The sequence below is a fragment of the Salvelinus fontinalis genome, chromosome 34, assembly GCF_029448725.1.
Source record: "Salvelinus fontinalis isolate EN_2023a chromosome 34, ASM2944872v1, whole genome shotgun sequence".
In the NCBI taxonomy this organism is placed as follows: domain Eukaryota; kingdom Metazoa; phylum Chordata; class Actinopteri; order Salmoniformes; family Salmonidae; genus Salvelinus; species Salvelinus fontinalis.
In genome coordinates, this window is record NC_074698.1 from 27,192,421 (window position 1) to 27,215,359 (window position 22,939).

At 44.2% G+C, this 22,939-nt stretch overlaps 1 protein-coding gene across 2 annotated transcripts; it reads right to left on the reverse strand.

The window, feature by feature from the left end:
* Position 1: 1 nt before the first annotated feature.
* LOC129833643 (E3 SUMO-protein ligase CBX4-like) lies at positions 2-6,388 on the reverse strand (the record flags this gene model as incomplete). 2 transcript variants are annotated; one of them, XM_055898350.1, is given in 5 exon segments in its annotated part: positions 2-936; positions 2,463-2,529; positions 5,108-5,173; positions 5,913-5,956; positions 6,052-6,388. In XM_055898350.1, coding segments are annotated over 5 exon segments (1,181 nt in total), but the record flags the coding sequence as incomplete, so codon positions are not given.
* Between the last annotated feature and the right edge of the window lie 16,551 nt (positions 6,389-22,939).

Below are 22,939 nucleotides of genomic sequence, written 5' to 3' on the forward strand. Positions count from 1 at the left end.
CGGGCTAGGGGTGGGGAGGCTAGTATCCATCGCCCAGGGGGAAGGGGTTGGGTTGGTGGTTAGCTGTAGGGGGTGATCATCCGGTAAGTCCGCCTGGCCCCTCGCAACCTCTGTGTTGTATTCCTCAGCCGTGCTGGGCGATGGTTTGGAGAAATGTCCGTCTTCTGGAGAGCATTTCTTGGGATGCTCAGCGGCCGGAGGAGAACTGGCATTACAGATCTCTTTAGGGACATTGGTGGTCCCCTGTACCTTGGTCATGTCTGACTGCTCGGCGTGTTGAGGTTTCTCTTCTCCAGTCAAGTCTGAAGAGTGTTTACCCTTGGCCGCCCCAGCCTTGTTGCCGTCCATGTACTTGCTCATGACGATGACGATGCGTCCATTCTTGTTCTTGTTCTTGATGATCTTCATCTTGCTGCTGACGGCGCTGGGTAGGGCTGCCTCCTTTGGGCTGGGCTTCAGGGCGCATTCGCTCTCAGCCTCGTTGACACGCACCGCTGCTTTCTTCATCTCCACCACCGTCACGTCTTTGACTTTGCTCAGGCAGCCCGTGTTTTTGTCGCGAACCCATTTCTGCTGCAGTGCCGGCGGCAGGTTCCACCCAGGGTTGGGATTGGTGGGCGGACTGGGTTCCTGACCTTTGACCACGTCTTTGGGCCTGGTGGACTGGGTGTTGTACATATTGGGGTCAGGCTGGTAGTGGTGGTGTTTCTTGCTGTTGAGCTGATAGAATAACTTCTTCTTCCCGTTGCCTAGCTGGTCCGCTGAGACTTCCTGTTTGCTGGGCTGGTACTGGTGGTGCTTCTTGCTGTTCAGCTGGTACTGTTGGGGCTGGGAGCGGTGCATCTGGATCGGGTCTGACCTGAGGTGGTTCTCGGTCTCCGGAGACGTCTCCTCGAATCCAGCAGGGATGCTGGATCTCCGTGCAAACGAGGGAAGCTGAAAAAGTCGGAAGACAATGGAAGGTTATTATTCTAGAAAAATGAAAGCACTCCTTTCATCTTTTATTGTTCGGGTTTAACTGACGAGGGAAATAGAAAAGGCAAAAGATAACCAACAGAAATCTATCCTAAGTCTACATTTATGCTATGTTGCTTTTCATAACTAGTCATTAGCCTTAGCCAGCAATCCAATAGGACATTATCAATCCCCTCAAGGGTAATTCAAAGACATTGTCAGAGCACAAGAATACAATATCATTGCATAAATTATCCACATACTGTAAGCCTAAATGCAACACACAGGCCTTGGCTAATGGCTACATTTGTACATTGGGATTCAGATGTTATCGGAACATTACATTCTAGTTCCTGGCTATCCTGGCATAAAGGACACAGACAATCGATCTATAACTTTGTGTGAGGAGAGCATCCAGTCAGTGCTCTCCTCCTGGGATTCCTTCCTCCATCTTCTCAGATCCCTCTCCCTTCTTTCCCTCTCCACTTCCCATGCATGACCCACCCCCCCAGGCCACGAGAATGCTATTTCAGAAAGGGGAGGAAGACGCTATGTCTGTGACCTCAGGGTCACTTAGGTGCCACTAGACATGTCACGCTTGATCCTTGATGTCAAACCACGTGTGGTTGTAGCAATGTGGTGTGTCTCTTAAAGGCCCACTTTGTACAGACATTTTTGAGGATTGTCTATCCTTGCATCCATATCTATGAACTTGAGAGTGGTTACATTTCTCCAGCCTTATCCGTCAGCTTTGTAGCAAACTAAGTGGCAGGGCTGCCATTTTGTTGTTTTTCAAATGAAGTGGGTCTTTCAGGGCTTGACTACTCGTAGTAATAAACACAGTGGCACTAAATCACTAGCCGTTTGTAATTAAATCTGTCTCCAAGTGTGTTCTTACAAAATCCTCAACCTCCGGGAACTGTGAACTGTGTTCTGTTATTCTTTCACTTCTGCTTTGAATAATTCTAGAAAAGGCACATTTTAGAGCTAACAAATTGCACGCGTGAAAATGGAATGTCATACCAAATTTCCCATAGGCAACATGGTTATTCATTTGGGGAGGAGAAAATAACACTTGTAAAATCTTAAAAGGGAAACATCCATTTGCACATGTGGCTATTAGCATAAAATAAAATGAATGCGCTCAAGCAATGCTTCCAGAGCCTGAGGCAACAAACTGGGTTTCATGATGAGTGTGTAGGCCAGACCAGCTGGAGGACCCCATACCTCTCTCTCTCTCTCTCCTAATGCAAATCTACTCAAAATAACCACAGATATAATGACAGGGATCTCCAAAACACCTAACACTGGTGTGTTACAGGAACTTCTGTTCTCTCTCTCTCTCTGTCTCTTTCTGTCTCTGTCTTTCTGCTGTTCAGTGGCATCGCAACTGCGGTTTAGTGGCATGTCAACAGAATGGCTGACTGAAAATCCTGTTCTTTTTAAACAAATGGAACTATTAAACATAAAAACAATATGGACAATAAGGTGGGGATGATGATCGTTACCTGGACTAAGAGATGTTTTGGTTTTGGTCCACGTTTACGATATCCCATCAACTGTTCCTGTCTCTCTCTGTAAAAGATGATGAAAAAAACATATATTTACCATGAGGGTGGAGGTTGGCAGGAAACATCATCTTGTGTCATCAAAAAATGTTTGACGTATTGACATACTGGTAGCTTTACAACATATTAATGAACTGTACATATTGACAGATGTGCACAAACAATACAAAGTTTGCAAATATATCACTCTATTGTTCTTATTAATAATTCTGTAGCATCTCTAGACCAAATTATTTTTTAAATAATCTCTTCAAGGTTGAAAGTGGAATTCTGATTTTGAAGGCTAATGAAGACCCGAGTGTGACCTGCTGCAAAGCATTCTGGTCTGTCTGTATTTGCATAACTCTCTCCATAGTAATATGCCAATCATTCCATATTCTCATTATAATGAAGGAATTCAATTAGTTCTACAGCAGGGGGAGAATCTCCCCCTCTCTTTTCCACATCCTCTCCCACCGCCAGTCCTTACACCTACCTATGGTTCTGTCACAGTCAAATCCTAATTAGGGTCACATGGTGTGTATGAAATTGAATAAATACAAGGTTGAAGTAGGGTTTAGTGAAAATGAAATAACTGCAGCACAACAGCATCTACCCTACATAAAGATTAGGTGAACACAATGGTCTATTATTAACTATGCACATTTGAATATATTGGGTTGTATTCCCGAGTAAATTACACTCACTGAATAAATGCATTTATAACTAGATTCCAGAGAACTATAGTCTACCAAGAATAACATTATATTTGTTTGGGTTTACAAAACTCTCCCCACAAAAAGAAGAGAGAGAGCTGTGCAGGACGTTATGGTTCTGTTGTGATCATATGCACAGTCATGTCCATATGAAATAATTGCTCCCTGGTTGAGGCCTTAAGTCATAACAAGCTCGTGAATATAACCCACTGGCCCAATGGCAGCTGGACTCGACGCACCCGCACCGCTGTGCATTAGCGCATGTGGCTAACACACAGCATTAATGTAGTAGGCATACTATGCTACGGTATGAATGTTTAAGCAAAACACTGAGCAAACCCGTGATGACACGGCCAGTCCCCGTGAACTTTCTGCATCATAAAGCAATAACGTGGTGTGATTTTACACCGGAGACGTCCAGCGGGGCAACCTCCCTTTACAGAAGATTTGGCAATTACAACCTCCCATGTCGATTCCCCTCCCCCATCCCCCGGGACCAGAGCAGAGCGAGCCGAACACACAGGCCTGCTCCTTACCTCCCCACACAGCGCAGAGGCAGCGCTCTGAGACCGACCGTCCAGCCCAGACACAGACAAGGCCGCCGGGGGACTGGAGAATATGAGGTCGCCAACTGGAAATGCCGGAGAGCAGTGGATGTCAATTACGGTTTCCATAAATGTGATACCCATCCCCCGTCCTTTAGGCCTTCAGCCTTCTATGCATCTCCCTGTCCCCACACCGACGTGCAACACGGAGTGGTGGTGGTGGCCTATGGGGCGGGTAGCCTGGGTTATCCCGTGGGTGAGAGAGAGACCAGCCGCCTGCACCACGCAATGCTGTTGTGATACGTTGTTGGAGTGAAATGACTGCGACATATGTTGTCATTAACGCAATCGAGTATGCATGACATTGCTTGTGATGTAGACTATTTGTGAATTTGCGGCGCAAAATTGTTTAAGCCCTATAGGCTTTCGCCCAGACATAATACTGTTATGCAGCCTTGCTTATAATCAAATCTTATAGATACTCCAAAGGTTTTAGCGAATACAAATATTATTCCGATCAATAGTTATGAAATAAAATGTGGTTTAAAATATCCCATTGCTTTTGAATGTAGCCAAACGATAGGCCTAATCATTCGTCGCCTGAATCTTAAAGCTAATGGTTGAAATCAGCCCATGTTTCGGACTACACAAGAGTGGTTTTGTCATCATAAGAACTTTCACAATGACATATTCATGAATTGACTCACAGGGACCAGACTATCAAAATACCATTAGGCCTATATGCGCAAATTCGTCGTTCATTCACAATAGCATCCCATCGCCGTTATTTCCTGCACCTGCAAGACTGGCTCACTTTTGACAGCAGCCCAAGTCTCCGATTGTAATAGGCTACACAATAGGGCCGCAAGCAGGTAAATTAGGCCAATAGTAAGATTGCTAATGAAGGATATTGACTTCATACATATATTTACATAGTTTATTGATGGACAACCTCACACCGAATGTCTAATTCCAACAACTTCCTCCGTTTATTTTTCTCCGTTTATTTTATAGCAGTTCTTTGCATAGGACTAGCCTACATTAACTGCCATGCCGCGGAGCATGGACTCATTGAGACCCAGACCTTGACAACAAGCCATGGATTTGTCTAGGCTATTAAAATGCAGAATGCAGAATTTAATACTAAAACTATGCACACGTGCGCGTATCTAATCAATCCATACGCGTGTCTTTGGAGTTCTCCCAACATTCAAACACATCCCCCCATGGGAGGCTGTGTGGTATATGAATAACATGCGCTGCTACCCACCGCCCCCCTCCTCTCGTGACCATATAAGGTCATGACTCAACTCGAGGCTGCTAGGCCATATCCAAAGTCTCTCACCTGTTTTGGAACGCCACGAGAAGGCGCGGGTCAAGGATGTTTTCCTCGGGTTCCCATGTGTTGTATCTGTAGAAAGAACAGAACAAAAATATGTAATTCATGTTGAGAAAAACAACATAGACTATTCCCTTTTACAATATAGAGGCTAAGGTCGTCTCTCAATATATGATGGGTTATGAAGTACATACTGTTCTTGACTCTAGCGTGCAATGTCGTTACAGTAGTCTTCATGCGTAAAGTAGCCTATACACCAGCATGTTCCATGTGTTACAGCCTACTAATGGGTTCATCTCTTGGATGAGTCACTATGTCTGGCAGGGGAAGCCAATTCCAAAACAAATGCGGATCATGCCTGCCATAGCAAATAACCCTGGGTATGTCTCAAGTAGGCTACGCGAGAGAGAGAGAGAGAGCAGTACACAATTCAAAAGACAGGGTAGGGTCCCTGCTCTATCCAAACGCGAACGGTATAAAACCAATAATCTTTGCACTGTGCACCGAGTTACAGTCGGCCATTTTAACGCCACTGTCTCGTAAATTCGCTGGCAGTGCAGATATAATTAAAACGGGATTACATGGCTGTGCCTACCCCCTTCCCTCGCATAAATTAGTGAAGGCATCCGTATCGCTCTCCCTCTCTCTTTCTCGCTCCCCTATATCTCTCTTTAGCTCGCGCCCGCGTCCCCGTAGCTGCCTTTCGAGCGAGGATTTTTTTGTTGAAAAACAAAATCGGTTGCTGCCTGCAAAATACTATAGTGTGTCCGAGCATTTAAATCATATGCACGAATCAATGTTTCACACTTACTTGGGAGACCACCCTCTCCACTTTACCAGGTATTCTATTTTTCCCTGTCGGAAAAGGGAGAAAGAGATTTGGTAAGAAAACCGATAACATTCGAATTGAGCTCAACGCTATTGAAATGTGCATTGGTGAGAAGTTTTACCTTCCGAATGCGCTTCTTTTCGATACCCTCCACCGCAAAGACGTGCTCTCCCGCGGCAGGTAGCTCCATTCTGGCTTGAATCCGTTTGAAGCGAACGAACGTTGAAATACGTTGATGCCTTCGTTCACTCGGTGCGTTCTCTCCTTTGGTAGTTTTCCAGTTATAAGAAACCAAATTGTAATCCCTCCACCACTCCTCTCTCTCGCTCCTTCTCGCTCTCTCTGTCGCTCTCTTGCCCTCTCTCCTCTCTCTCTCACACACACTCTCGCTGGGTCCTGGCTCGAAGGCAGTAAGCAGAAAGATATCCACAGTCCACACTAGTGGGGCTGCAAGAACACTTCATGCAATAGCCAGGCACATGACGTCAGAGCGAAGAGGGGGAGGTGAATGGCAGAGGTTTGTACCCGCTCCGTGTGTGTGGAGCAGAGTTGTCTGCAAGAGACAGGCAGCTATGGAAATTACAATCCATTACTGTATAATTTACATCCACGAGCAAACCATACCTTTGTTGACTAAATATGTATCCTATACCAGGTTCATTCGATCAGCACAATACGTATGTTGAATTGGAATCTTCCAATGCCATTTAGAAAAATAAAATACAAAAATGTAGTTTGAAAACATGTTTCATGTTTAGGACTTTTCAGAGGTGTATAACAACATGGTATTAATGCTTTATAGTCTATTTTACCCCAACATTATACTTGGCAATTTGTATCATCAACTTGCTGGGAATAGAATGGAATAGAACAGAATAGAATATAAGGCGCAGGTGCAAAGTCTTCTCCGAATGTTAGACACATAAGAGCCTGTCGATACGATGATCGTGTCTGTAAATGTAATAGATACATTATGCAATGGTTTCAAAAACCACTCATAAAAATACGTTATGAAAGAGTTTTCATAATGAAGCCTAAGAGCCGAAATTGGTCAGTGGGACAACACGTGTCAACGTTCAGATGAATATAAACGTGTTGTTGTGAATGCTGAACATGTTAATAATAACTTTACATTATTCAAAGGGAAATTGTGTAATATTTTAAGGTTTCCTAAAGAAATGGGCACAATTGAATGAAGAGGGGCATTCAGTGGGCATTGGTTTAATGCGACCCCAGTAGGCTATGCGCCATGTTCTTCAACGACGACCACAAGCTGCCTATTGACTTTACCTTTTGACTTTCATGATCATACTCAATGCAGTAGCCTGCTTGAATTATTTTACAATGTGGAGAGCCTATCGGTTATGAGGTTACCAAATATCTAGGTCATGCACTAGGCTACTCTACACCGAAACCAGTTTCGTACGCTCTGGTCGTTCACAAATGCCATTTGAACATTGATAGACATCAGACGGCTGCTGTGATCGATATTTTGCGTAACTTTAGGCTTATATTAGCCCTATATAGCTAAACGTGCTCTCTAAAATGTAATTCAATAATATTTCAATAGGCTATTAAAATGCATGTGCAGAAAGGTACGAGCTATAGTAAAGCAACTTCATATGCTACCCTGCTGTGTCGGGTACTACTTCATTTAATAGTTGTGCCATTAATATTTAGGCTATTCGTTTGTAGGAAATTAATGATTGATTAGACGACCGATAACACCCTTGCTCATTTGGTGTATATGCCGCAATGGTGACACATTTTGATCAGGTCTACCTCGAAACGATTAGATGAGGGGTAAGTCGAGAAGTCAACACCAAAATGCCAAGTATTCTAGCTGATACATAAAGCGTTTCCCTCTCAACTATAATTCAGCACCACAAGGGTTAATGCACGATCTTTCACAGAGCGGCAACCGCCAGCCTATTGCAACCAGGCACGATACAGCTCTGCCCTTCCTTATAAGGTAATGGATAGAAACCAGCGTAATATCACACCGTGTAATAATTAAAAGCCATATTTCACACTCAAAATACATACTGGGCGACGTCCTGATACCGCCTGTCGTAAAAGCGCTCGTGAAAACGACGGATTTGGATCATATTCACGGTTTTCATTTGCCCTTCAACTGCGGTCAGAGAGCGAATACGCCCTGCTCCCCTAGCAACAGCATTCGGAGCGAAATACAATTTAACTGGGACTATAGAGCCAATACAGCCCGTAATTAAATGTCATAGGTAGAGCTCACGTTTTTCTATCGTTTGCGAATTTCCTGTCTTATTAGTTAAGCGTTTTAGAAACGAAATGCAAGGCTGAAGGCAACATGAAGCCGTGGGTTGAAGACGATATCTATAATTTAGAGGTGTTATTTTCAATGGCTGTTAAATTGTATATAGTAGTAGGCTACATGCATTCATCCCCCTTCCATGAAGTCATATTAGTAGGGATGATTTTATGACACATTGAAGGGATCATTCATTCTTCATTGGCTGCTCCTGACGCAGCCATTCTGTAATGCTGCTGCCGACTTTTTCCTGATAAGAGTTTGATGGAATGTCGCAAGTGCATTTTTGTGTTGTCTCTCACGTCGATACAAACACCCAACTCAGCACAACCACACAAAATGTCTACACACTAACCTTGTATAATCCCCGCTGAACAGAAACGAACGACCCTACTAAAGTAGGCTTAGAAACGCATTGCACATAATACAATGTTGTTTCAGAAGCTATTTGTCTGTTTGAACTACGTGATATGGTTTTATCTTATAGTTTTTGTTTCAGCATTTAGTTTTCAAGTAAAACAAATGTCGCCCCATTTAATAAACCATATTCCAGACGCACAAACTACTGTAGGCTGTGAGAATTCAGGTATAGGCTAAATCAACCAACCTGCCAACCCTGCGAGAATTGGTAATCATTTGGGTGTGGTTGCACATTTGCAAGTAGACTGTTTTAATACATTTTCTCACACCTTGATTACATGAAACGTTTCCCGCTGTGTAGACCTATAGCCAATGTTGTTCTCGACCCATATGACCATTGTATCCGCCTCTGAACACACAGGTGCAGAAACTCACTGGGTTGGCTCCAGGCTCGGATGCATCTCTAGTCAATAGCTGTGCCAATAGTTTTAGGTAAATGCAATCAACTTCGATTGTTCATTCCGACTAATAAAGGATTAGGATGCCTAAATACAACCGTTTGTAATTGATATAGTGTGATGTGTATTGAAGAAGGTAGGTCTTCCGTTCCAACAGTGTTTCTATCGCATCACCTTGTTTATTTTATAGACAGCATTTATTTGGCCGCGTTGAATCCAAATATTGTCAAATTATTCTTGGCCACATTTCGAGTTATGAAAGCAGCAATTGAACAAAACAATTACTTTAATTGATTCAAGTTTATTAACAGATAATTGCACTTCATAAAGCGGGAATAGGCCTATGCGTCAAACGGTAGGCATAATGTACCAATGCTGCTCGCAGTGTATCTCACAGTTTCTCCATAACATACGTTCAAAGACTAATTCTATATAACTTGTGTCTATTTGTGACCGGATAAAGTATACCATATTGTAAGAACCGTGGACGATTTTTACCCACAATTACTACGTTATCTTATTTACACTAACTTCTCAAGTCTGGGAAACAAAATACATCGTTTTTGTAGTGTAAAGCAACTGTAAAATTGACACAACAGCCGAGCCAAAAAAGACAGAAGAAATGTTTTCAAATGAGAAATGGCATGGCACATGTTCTAAAAATGTAAAACATTTCAGCTACTGTTAAGCTATCAGATATGAAGGTCAAAATGCGGTGGATTGCCACCCCTGTTGGAATGTCCATGACGGTGTTACAGAAAACGGATGTTAGGTATGCATGCACATACATGGGCCTGGGTTAGAATGAAGAAGCGTTTTGTTTCGTCATCCCATGGGTAGCTCATTTATCATAGAATGGATGGTGGAAGCACTGTGCCATTTAATACATGAAATAACTGATGGTTTACCACTGTATATCAGACTGGGCTAAGCCTTTGGGCAGGAACATACTTTATAGAATACACAAATGTGGTGGTCTCATATGTTGTATTTCGTTATTACTTGTGTACATTTGCACTGTGTGTAGATCTTCACTATACCTCAGATGGCAAGAGAGGTCTGCAGATCTCCAGGAAGTGAGAGAGTAAAATAGTTTAAGAAAGAGGTGTGCATGTTTGTGTATGTGTGTGCCTGTGTGTATATCTGTGTGTGTTCAGCAGGGCCCAGGGTCAGGCTAAACCGTGATCTCTGCTCCCCTCACCGTGGGGAGTCATGAGGCGGTGAGGAGAGAGATGCTGGGTGAGATCCCAGACTATGACCTTTACACAGCCTCATCCCAGAGCCTCTCTCTCTCTCTCCGCTCACAGTCTCTCTCTCACAGCCTGCCTGTATAATCATCCAACCCACAAAATGGTGTCTGCTTAGAGAGGGCTTGGCACTTGTAGTGCCCAGACTGTGCCAACTGGGGAAATGGAGAGATCTGGGTGGCGGGGCAAAGTGGGGCAGAAGAGGGAGAGAATAAAAGAGAAAGAGGAGAGAGTGAAGAGGGCAAAGAGAGGGAGAGGTAATGTCAAAAAGAGAAGGATAAGAGGATTAGAAAGGGAGGGATGGGAGGAGGGAAAGAGGAGAGAAAAAGAGAGATATGAGAGAGAGAGAGAGCGAGAGAGAGCGAGAGAGAGGCAGCAGCACCAGCAGCAGTAACAGCAGCAGGACCACAACGGATGCCTGCATTGCTCAGCCAAGCATCTGATTCATCTCTCACAGAAAGATGGAAGAAAAGAGGATTGGATGAGGGGACAGAGTGGAGGGGTAGAGGGGTAGAAGGGGTTGGGGGGGGTATTACAAAAATGTTAAGAGGGCCCTACAGCCATTCTCACAACGCTCAGTGGGCGGTCATTAAGCCCCCCTATCAAACAGGTTGATGTGGCAGGGAGAGGGGGAGACACACACAGAATTAGGAGGGGACGTTTTCCCTCTATGAGAATGCAGTTTGAGATTCTTCAAGCTGTACACTGTATATCTGGCAACCTTGAAACACTTGGATTTTCGACAATGCGGTTTAGCTTATTCCAAGCCTTGTCGAATTAGCAACTCTATTATGGGGAAGGAAGTGATTTTGTTTGCACGCTTGGAAAAAAAGCATAATCAATGCATTGTAATCACTGCATTCATTTTGATCAATTCTGTCACAGTAGAATATGCCAAGTGAACATATAAATTCATTGAAAATGATATGATAATACAGCTGGTCATTTTAAATCCAGACTCCTAGCACTGAGGTTTTAATGCAGCTATCTCCCTTCATCTTGGTTTGTTTCTGACATATGTTCAATTATGATAATGTTAACAAATGAAAGCCATTAGTATCCAATTAATCTTGGCACGCTGCAGATTTTAAAGGCCCAGTGTAGTCAAACACGTGATTTGCCTGTGTTTTATATATATTTCCACACTATGAGGTTGGAATGATACTGTGAAATTGTGAAAATGATGATAATGCCCTTTTAGTGTAAGAGGTGTTTGAAAAGACCGCCTGAAATGTCTGCTTGTTTTGGTGGGATGGAGTTACAGATGGTAAATTAGTTAATAGACCAATAGAGAAAGAGAGTGCCAAACTTCTCTCCCAATAACAGTTCATTTTCAGTTTTCCCCTCCCCACATTCACCCCCTTGGATAGTACAAGCCAAATTCTTGCTTGAGAAATTGCTCTTTGCTAAGAAGCAATTTTTCTTTCTTTTTGACCATTTTAATTGAAAACAATCACGGGAAGGAACTTAATTATTACCCAGAAATGATTTGATATTGTGATAAAAATGGCTACATTCGACCTTTAATGCAGCCTACAGCCTCTGCATCAGCCTGCATGGGCTGTGTGTATTAATGCGGGAGGGAAGTGGAAATTCCTCCTCCAGTGTCTTTGTCAGGCCCATTGTTGTCGTGTGGGGCTGGTCCATGGAGAGGAGCTCTCTGTGAGGGTGGGCTGCCTCACTTTCCTCCCTGCCTGCCTGTCGTCGTGTGGGGCTTGCTCAGTCACCCCCCCCCCCCCCACCCCTAACCCTCCACCCCTCCTGCGACCCCCCTCTACTCCCATACCCAGGAGCCTGAGCAAGGGGTGTGTGGGTGGGAGTGAGGGGGAGCGGGGAGGGGAGCTGTTAGAGAGCACCATGCTCCCTGGGGATGGGGGGTCTAGTAGGGTGTGTGTGGTGGAATCCGCTGCAGCAGACCTGTCAATAGTGTATCGAGCCACGGCGCTATGCTGGGATGCAGTCTATGTACAGTCTTTGGATTCTACAGGGCTGTAGTATACAGCCGAGATTGAGCAGGCGTAACACACACATACAGAAGGAATAGATACAGACTACTGCCCTCAATGATACCTATGTAGCAAATGCAGTTTCCCACGCCAGCTGTGAGACAATGTATGTTTCCATGTTTGACCGTTAAAATGTGGTTTCATCTTTATGAACTACAGCCCACTGTCTCTTTGTTCTTGTAACGTGGAGTGGGTCCATTCATTAGTGTCTCAGGCTGACATCCCATAACCGGAGCTCTTTCTTCAGATTCACTTCCTCTTCCTGGCTCCTGTTATGTTAATGATGAGTGGCATAGCTAGGCTTGTCGTCTTTGGCTGAGTGCTTATAATCCTTGTTGTCTTCCCCCTCCGTCTCTTGGGACGGCTTATTTGCTTGTTTTAATTGCATTTTAATTTACAATAGCCTGGAAAGGCTGTGACGAGAATCTCTCTCTCTCTCTGTCTCTCATATTCTAAGAGACCTCTAACATACAACAATAGCAACGTCAAGCGCAGCCCACACCGCGTCTCCAAGTCAACACAACAAACCAGCAGGTATATATCACAACCTGGTTTACTCTATAGTGTATATGAGAGGTCAGCGACGGTTCAAAAACAATCATCTGTCTGGCCAGATAGAATTGACAGCGAGAGTGGCTGGATGTTAGAAGTCGATGATGTAGATGGAAAGAGCAGGTCTAATAAGAGGAAGGTTGGAGGGGAGAAGAGAGGAGGCAGACAGACAGTTTAATGTGCCGGCCTATCTATATGGAAATTCAGTCACTCTGGCTCCTGCCATGCTGATTCTTTTTTTATTTCAGACTTGATTTTGATTGGCTTCTGGGAAAGCAAAGAGGAGTTCAGAAGAATAGTCCAGAGATAAGGCTGGCTTTCTTATTTGGGCAAAGAGCACAATGCGGATTAGAGATTTGTATTAAATCTATAGAGACAGTAGGGCTGTGGTAGGAGGACTGACGTTTTGTTTCAATCACTTAGACATTTGCAGTCCACTGCGTTTTGGGATTGGCACATAAGAAACAAAGGCATGGATGAATGGATTTGTTTTCTGTATTTTTCCCTCTCTCTCCCTCTCTCTCAGTATTCTCTCTCTTTTTCTCTCTCTCTCCCTCTCGCTCAGTATTCTCGCTCTTTTTCTTTCTTTGTGGGACTCGTGTGTCAAAAATCATAAAAATACTGTAAACATCCACGCACGCACGCACACAATAACAAAATACACAAATGTACTTCCCACGTTCCTCCTCTCATGTTTACCTACACCTGAGGCTGATGTCCTACGGCATCTCTCTCTCTCTCTCTCTCTCTCTCTCTCTCTCTCTCTCTCTCTCTCTCTCTCTCTCTCTCTCTCTCTCTCTCTCTCTCTCTCTCTCTCTCTCTCTCTCTCTCTCTCTCTCTCTCTCTCTCTCTCTCTCTCTCTCTCTCTCTCTCTCTCTCCTCTCTCTCTCTCTCTCTCTCTCTCTCTCTCTCTCTCTCTGTGTGTGTGTACTTGTATGTGCGTGTGTGCATGCTTTCGTGCCTATGTGTGCACATGCATGTGTGTGTGTGTTTCTCAACCATTCATCAGCCTGACATACCTTGTAACATGCATTAGAAAAAAAGAGAAAGAAATCACTGTCATGTCACACAGTGAAGTGTCACTCTCAGTCAATCTGTCCCCTCTTTCACCTAGCAGACCCTCCCAGTGGCATCCATATACCAGCTGACCAACAATAGAGACCCTGCTTCATAATGTGCTTCCCAAGACAAAGAGACAACATACCACAGATACAATGGAGGCTGGTGAGGGGAGGAAGGCTCATAATAATGGCTGGAATGGAGTCAATGGAATGGTATCAAACACATCAAACACCTAGTTTCCATGTGGTGGTTACCATTCCATTGACTCCATTCCAGCCATTATTATGAGCCGTCCTCCCCTCACCAGCCTCCACTACACAGATAGAAGAAAGCACTACACAGTAAGCAATGAAAGCTGATACATTTTAAGCTGTAAAAGGTCTTATTCAGCAAAGTGTTTAATTGATAACGATGCTATAGTTGTTTTCATTAGAAATATATTTGACAGCAGGAGAGAGGGTATTCACCAGGATAGGAGGATTCCATTGGTGATTTCAAGCCTCTCAAATGATTTGCGCCCCTAATTGCACCCTATTCCCTTTATAGTGCAGGGCCCTGGTCAAATGTAGTGCACTATATAGGGAATATGGTGTAATTTGGGACTCACACAAGGTCTCCAATATTGTTTCTATATGACATACTATATGTCTCATGTGATGGTTATTTAAAGGGAGCGGTATGGATTTTCTCCCCCATTCAACTTAATGGTAAATCAATAGCCTAGCTGGATAAAAGATGGGAGACGGAATTGAAGTGGAAACACAGAAACAATATGAATAAATATATATTTAAACTGCTGTTTTTAATCTAATGGGCTGGTTTATGTTTTTCTTATAATTTTACTGAGCACCAACGTCCTATCACTGTAAGTATGTTTGGTTGGGGCCTCCCGAGTTGCGCATCCCCGAGTTGCGCATCAGTCTAAGGCACTGCACCCGGGTTCGATCCCAGGCTGTGTTGCAGCCGGCCGAGACCGGGGGACCCATGAAGTGGTGCCCATGAGGCGGCGCACAATTGGCCCAGCGTTATCCAGGTTAGGGGAGGGTTTGGCCCAGCGTTGTCCGGGTTAGGGGAGGGTTTGGCCCAGCGTTGTCCGGGTTAGGGGAGGGTTTGGCCCAGCGTTGTCCGGGTTAGGGGAGGGTTTGGCCCAGCGTTGTCCGGGTTAGGGGAGGGTTTGGCCCAGCGTTGTCCGGGTTAGGGGAGGGTTTGGCCCAGCGTTGTCCGGGTTAGGGGAGGGTTTGGCCCAGCGTTGTCCGGGTTAGGGGAGGGTTTGGCCCAGCGTTGTCCGGGTTAGGGGAGGGTTTGGCCAGCCGGGATGTCCTTGTCCCGTCGTGTTCTATTTACTCCTTGTGGCGGCCAGGCGCATGCACGCTGACTTCGGTCGCCAGCTGTACGGTGTTTCCTCCGACACATTGATGTGGCTGGCTTTTGGGTTAAGCGAGCAATGTGTCAACAAGCAGTGTGGCTTGGCGAGGTCGTGTTTCAGAGGACGCATGGCTCTCAACCTTCGCCTCTCCTGAGTCTGTACGGGAGTTGCAGCGATGGGACAAGACTGTAACTACCAATTGGATACCACGAAATTGGGGAGAAAAATGGGGTAAAAAGTACAAATAAATAAAAAGTATCATTAGTTGGATAGTTGGTGGTTTGAATATTGGAGGTTATTATTGGCCAGAACATACAGAATGTTGTAGGGAGAAATGCTGTATAAAGCAGATACATTCTATCCAGAACAGAGTGACGCTTAAGTGTGTAGAGCTGCGTTTCCTGTTTTGTTTGGATTGGGAACGTGTACGCGTGTATGTTTGCGAGTGTGTGTATGAGCATGCATCTGCATGTGTACGCATACGCCTGTACATGTGTACGCATACGCCTGTACATGTGTACGCATACGCCTGTACATGTGTACGCATACGCCTGTACATGTGTACGCATACGCCTGTACATGTGTACGCATAAGCCTGTACATGTGTACGCATAAGCCTGTACATGTGTACGCATACGCCTGTACATGTGTACGCATACGCCTGCATGCGTGGGAGAATCCTGTCAGCTTGCAGTCGTCTGACATCCTGTTCCAAAAGGGATATTTCCACGGGCCCAGGGAAGGGAAGGGAGGAGGGACAGGTTGTTACCATGACTTATGGATTTCTCTGCATTTTCCTACAGCAGTGAAATATGGGAGAGGAACAGAACAGTAACTCATTCTGGGAAACAGAATAGTACAGGCAGAATAGAAGAGGAGAGAGGAAGAGACAATAGAGGAGAGGAGAAGAGAAGAGAAGAGAAGAGGAGAGGAAAGGAGAGGAGAGGAGAGGAGAGGAGAGAGACAAGAGATGAGATGAGAAGAGAGAAGAGGAGAAGAGAGGAGAGGAGAGGAGAAGAGAGGAGAAAGGAAGAGGAGAAGAGAAAAATAAAACCCACCACTGTGGTCATGAACTCATGCTTGATGACATAGAAGGTGAGATGGATCCTCTCAGAAGCCTTTCCATGATCTCAGTCTCCTCTCTCTTCCTATCGTTAACACAACAACCAGCAGCAACACACCCTTGTGTGAGTCACCAGCCATTCAGTCACCACACTCACACTGACGTCGCCTTTGCTTTGTGTAGGGGTCAAGGAATCACACTAAATCCTGTTTAATTATTTCTACCACCATAGCAGATAGACTGTGTCACATTTTCATGTTCTTCTCTCACTCTGTGGTAGCTTGGTTCCACACCTGTTTGTGCTTTCTTGCTTACTCCTTTGGTAAGTGTAATGGCAACAACCATAGGAGTTGGTTATACAGCACAAACAGATCTGAGACCAGGCTAGGGGGGTGGAGGGTGTGGATGGAAGATTACTAGATAATTCAGGTACAACGCCTTCAGAAAGTATTCACACCTCTTGACTTTTTACACATGCTGTTGTGTTACAGCCTGAATTTAAAAGAGATTACATTGATATTTTGTGTCACTGGCCTACACACAATACCCCATAATGTAAAAGTGGAATTATGTTTTTAAATAAGTATTCAACCCCTTTGTTATGGCAATCCTAAATACGTTCAGAAGTAAAAATGCTTAACAAGTTACATTACAAGTTGCATGGACTCACTCTGTGTGCAATAATAGTATTTAATATGATTTTTGAATGATTACCTCATCTGTGTACCCCACACATACAATTATCTGTAAGGTTGAGAAGTGTTTTTCAAACACAGATTCAACCACAAAGACCAGGGAGGTTTTCCTTTGCCTCGCAAAGAAGGGCACCTATTGGTAGATGGGTAAAAAAAAAGCAGACGTTGAATATCCCTTTGAGCATGGGGAAGTTACTAATTACACTGCAATACACCCAGTCACTAGAGAGATCAAATCAAATCAAATTGTATTTGTCACATGCTCTGAATACAACAAGTGTAGACCTTACAGTGAAATGCTTACTTACAAGCCCTTAACCAACAATGCAGATAAAGGCATCCTTCCTAACTCAGTTGCCGGAGAGGAAGGAAACCGCTCAGGGATTTCACCATAATGGTACTTTAAAACAGAGTTTAATGGCTGTGATAAGAGAAAACTGAGGATGGATCAACAACATTGTAGTAACTCCACAATACTAACCTAAATGACAGAGTGAAAGAAGGAAGCCTGTACACAATAAAACATTTCTAAAACATGCATACTCTTTCCAACAGGGCACTAAAGTAAAACTGCAAAAAATGTGGCAAGAAATTTACTTTTTGTCCTAAATACAAAGTGTTGTTTTCGGCAAATCCAACACAACACATCACTGAGCACCACTCTTCATATTTTCAAGTATGGTGGTGGCTGCATCATGTTATGGGTATGCTTGTCATCGGCAAAGACTAGGGAGTTTCAGAAAAGAGAAACGGAATAGAGCTAAGCACAGGCAAAATCCTATAGGAAAACCTGGTTCAGTCTGCTTTCTAATAGACACTGGGAGACAAATCCACCTTTCAGCAGGACAATAACCTAAAACACAAGGCCAAATATACAGTTGCTTATCAAGACAACATTGTAGCCAAGTTAGAGTTTTGACTTAAATCAGCTTGAAAATCTATGGCAAGACTTGAAAAGGGCTGTCTAGCAATGATCAACAACCATCAACCAACTTGACAGAACTTGAAGAATTTAAAAAAATAATATACAAATATTGTACAATCCAGGTGTGCAAAGCTCTTAGAGACTTACCCAGAAAGACTCACAGCTGTAATCACTGCCATGTGATTCTAACATGTATTGACTCAGGGGTGTGAATACTTATGTAAATATTTGCAAACATTTATAAAAATATGTTTTCACTATGTCACTATGGGGTATTGTGTGTAGGTGGGTGAGAGAAAAAACTATATTTATAATCCATTTTGAATTCAGGCTGTAACACAATACAATGTGGAATAAGTCAAGAGGTATGAAGACTTTCTGAAGGCGCTGCATGATGCAGATTGCAGCAACAGTGCCATTGTTCCTGCATATCTCTCCACTCTTGCCCACATACACTCCCAGCCAGTCAGACAATGCCTCTCATTGTCTCCCCTTTGCCTACATTGGAGAGCTCTCTCCTGGGTAGCTCCCTAGGCCAGGCCCTCTGGTTCCTGGAGCTCATTCTATGCTAGCTGATGTGTGGTGAGCGTTCTGGCACCAAAAAATGGTTGCCTGCATCATCCAGGTGGGTGCCACACATTGGTGGTGGATGAGATGAGTTTCCCCCTTACTGTGTAAAGCTCTTTGAGCACCTCAATTGGTAGAACGGTCTTTATTAATCCAACATTTTATTATTGTCATCTCTTAAAAGAGCCAGAGGACAAAACCTATCTGATGCCTTTCCAATGGGATTCAATGGGATTGTCTCTAATGTGATTTGAATACAAATGGTCAGATAGAGAGAGGAGGAAATGGTACTCCTCTAGGGTCATGACAAAGCTATTGGCAACGTTGAGTTGAACGGTGCATGAAATGCTGCACATAGTGATGTTGTTCTGCTGTTGATGTCTCTTCTCTCTCGTGCGGACACCTTCCTCATGATCAGTCGAAGTGTGAAAGTGAGAAGGCACAGCCCTTTGCTTGCCTTCAAGGCCACAAGCCACAGGATGTGCCTTACACCTTTGCAAACACACACACTCACACACACTGCAATGTTCGCTGTTGCTGTACTCATGCATGGGCAGATTTTGGATTGGAGCCTATGGCACGCACACCCGCGCACGCACACACACACTTGACACTGTGTTTCTTCTCCTTGTCCTCTGTGTGTATTTGTGGTCTTTGTCAGTTTGATGGGTGAGAGAGGTTGGGGGTGGGAGGTATGATGTTAATCTAACACTCACATCCTCCCCTCCCCAATCTTGCCTGACAGTGTGCTTCTCTCTCTCTCTCTCACTCACACACACACACACACACACACACACACACACACACACACACACACACACACACACACACACACACACACACACACACACACACACACACACACACACACACACACACACACACCCTTACTCTTGCACAAAGACGCACACCACACACACACACACACACACACATGCATGCACATAGGCCTATTTGCTTTGTATGGTCAGCTCTAGCTGTTTATAGCAGATTGAGAGGCAGACATAGAGATGGCATGTTTGAGTAGAGATGGGGCATTTAGCACCACATACACACGCCTCTACTGTTTACAGCCTGGGTAACCTGAGAGACAGAAGTTGACAGTAGAAAACCTGACGGCTGCGTAACAGTCCCTCCCTTCCCTACTGTACACTTACACCCTCTTTGACACTAAAGCGCAAGCTACTTAAAAAAAGACTGCTTTTAGGAACATACGGAACATACAGGGAATTCCAGGGCAACGATAAGAAGAAAAAAGCAGCGTTTGAAGATTAACATAAACAGCTTTAGTCCCTCAATACGATACTTCATAGCCACTTCATGAGGCACTCAGAAATCACATCATTAAAAATGAATGAAAAATATATATATTTTTACTTACCTCTTTCAGCAGGTGTTTACCTGGTTGCACTGAGAAGCAAAACAAACAGTATTGGTACTTATCAAACAGAACTAAACGAAGGGTAACTGTCTGGTAGAATAGTTTTATTTTTTTGTGCTCCTAATAACAGAGAAATGATTAGGTCATTATTAATAAGTAAGTACCTATATTATTATGTCATTGGAATGTAAATAGCAGGTAAATAGCAGGCGGTAAAAAGTAACAGGGTGTAGCAGGCGGTAAAAAGTAATAGGGTGTAGCAGGCGGTAAAAAGTAACAGGGTGTAGCAGGCGGTAAAAAGTAACAGGGTGTAGCAGGCGGTAAAAAGTAACAGGGTGTAGCAGGCGGTAAAAAGTAACTGGGTGTAGCAGGGGGTAAAAAGTAACAGGGTGTAGCAGGCGGTAAAAAGTAACAGGGTGTAGCAGGGGGTAAAAAGTAACAGGGTGTAGCAGGCGGTAAAAAGTAACAGGGTGTAGCAGGCGGTAAAAAGTAACAGGGTGTAGCAGGGGGTAAAAAGTAACAGGGTGTAGCAGGCGGTAAAAAGTAACAGGGTGTAGCAGGCGGTAAAAAGTAACTGGGTGTAGCAGGCGATTAAAAGTAACAGGGTGTAGCAGGGGGTAAAAAGTAACAGGGTGTAGCAGGCGGTAAAAAGTAACAGGGTGTAGCAGGCGGTAAAAAGTAACAGGGTGTAGCAGGCGGTAAAAAGTAACAGGGTGTAGCAGGCGGTAAAAAGTAACAGGGTGTAGCAGGCGGTAAAAAGTAACAGGGTGTAGCAGGCGGTAAAAAGTAACAGGGTGTAGCAGGCGGTAAAAAGTAACAGGGTGTAGCAGGCGGTAAAAAGTAACAGGGTGTAGCAGGCGGTAAAAAGTAACAGGGTGTAGCAGGCGGTAAAAAGTAACAGGGTGTAGCAGGCGGTAAAAAGTAACAGGGTGTAGCAGGCGGTAAAAAGTAACAGGGTGTAGCAGGCGGTAAAAAGTAACAGGGTGTAGCAGGCGGTAAAAAGTAACAGGGTGTAGCAGGCGGTAAAAAGTAACAGGGTGTAGCAGGCGGTAAAAAGTAACAGGGTGTAGCAGGCGGTAAAAAGTAACAGGGTGTAGCAGGCGGTAAAAAGTAACAGGGTGTAGCAGGCGGTAGAAAGTAACAGGGTGTAGCAGGCGGTAAAAAGTAACAGGGTGTAGCAGGCGGTAAAAAGTAACAGGGTGTAGCAGGCGGTAAAAAGTAACAGGGTGTAGCAGGCGGTAAAAAGTAACAGGGTGTAGCAGGCGGTAAAAAGTAACAGGGTGTAGCAGGCGGTAAAAAGTAACAGGGTGTAGCAGGCGGTAAAAAGTAACAGGGTGTAGCAGGGGGTAAAAAGTAACAGGGTGTAGCAGGCGGTAAAAAGTAACAGGGTGTAGCAGGGGGTAAAAAGTAACAGGGTGTAGCAGGCGGTAAAAAGTAACAGGGTGTAGCAGGCGGTAAAAAGTAACTGGGTGTAGCAGGCGGTAAAAAGTAACAGGGTGTAGCAGGCGGTAAAAAGTAACAGGGTGTAGCAGGCGGTAAAAAGTAACAGGGTGTAGCAGGCGGGTAAAAAGTAACAGGGTGTAGCAGGGGGTAAAAAGTAACAGGGTGTAGCAGGCGGTAAAAAGTAACAGGGTGTAGCAGGCGGTAAAAAGTAACAGGGTGTAGCAGGCGGTAAAAAGTAACTGGGTGTAGCAGGGGGTAAAAAGTAACAGGGTGTAGCAGGCGGTAAAAAGTAACAGGGTGTAGCAGGCGGTAAAAAGTAACAGGGTGTAGCAGGCGGTAAAAAGTAACAGGGTGTAGCAGGCGGTAAAAAGTAACAGGGTGTAGCAGGCGGTAAAAAGTAACAGGGTGTAGCAGGGGGTAAAAAGTAACAGGGTGTAGCAGGGGGTAAAAAGTAACAGGGTGTAGCAGGCGGTAAAAAGTAACAGGGTGTAGCAGGGGGTAAAAAGTAACAGGGTGTAGCAGGCGGTAAAAAGTAACAGGGTGTAGCAGGCGGTAAAAAGTAACGGGTGTAGCAGGCGTAAAAAGTAACAGGTGTAGCAGGGGGTAAAAAGTAACAGGGTGTAGCAGGCGGTAAAAAGTAACAGGGTGTAGCAGGGGGTAAAAAGTAACAGGGTGTAGCAGGGGGTAAAAAGTAACAGGGTGTAGCAGGGGGTAAAAAGTAACAGGGTGTAGCAGGCGGTAAAAAGTAACAGGGTGTAGCAGGCGGTAAAAAGTAACAGGGTGTAGCAGGCGGTAAAACGTAACAGGGTGTAGCAGGCGGTAAAAAGGTGTTGTTGAGCTACATAGAGATGACCTCATCTCAGAGTGAGGTCACATTGGCATTATGGATTTCATCACAGCTTACATTATTGGAGATATTGAATTATGGATGGACACTTGCAGAATGAGTTTGTAATTAAACACTCCCTAGTGTGTGTTTGGGGTCTGAGTCTCCAGAATTACAAACCAACCCTATAAGGAGGAAACCAGATAACAGTAGAGCATCCATATTAGGAAGTCTTTAGATTTCAGGCAAAAAGCAGAGCAACGGAATCTCAGAAGGACGAGGAATTCTGAAAGTAAAGACGTATTATCATTTAACATGTGGAGAGGTATTATCATTTAACATGTGGAGAAGTTTTATCATTTAACATGTGGAGAGGTATTATCATTTAACACGTGGAGAGGTATTATCCTTTCACATGTGGAGAGCTATTATCATTTAACATGTGGAGAGGTATTATCATTTAACATGTGGACAGGTATTATCATTTAACATGTGGACAGGTATTATCATTTAACATGTGGAGAGGTATTATCATTTAACATGTGGAGAGGTATTATCCTTTCACATGTGGAGAGCTATTATCATTTAACATGTGGAGAGGTATTATCATTTCACATGTGTACAGGTCTTATCATTTCACATGTGTACAGGTCTTATCATTTCACATGTGTACAGGTCTTATCATTTCACATGTGTACAGGTCTTATCATTTCACATGTGTACAGGTCTTATCATTTCACATGTGTACAGGTCTTATCATTTCACATG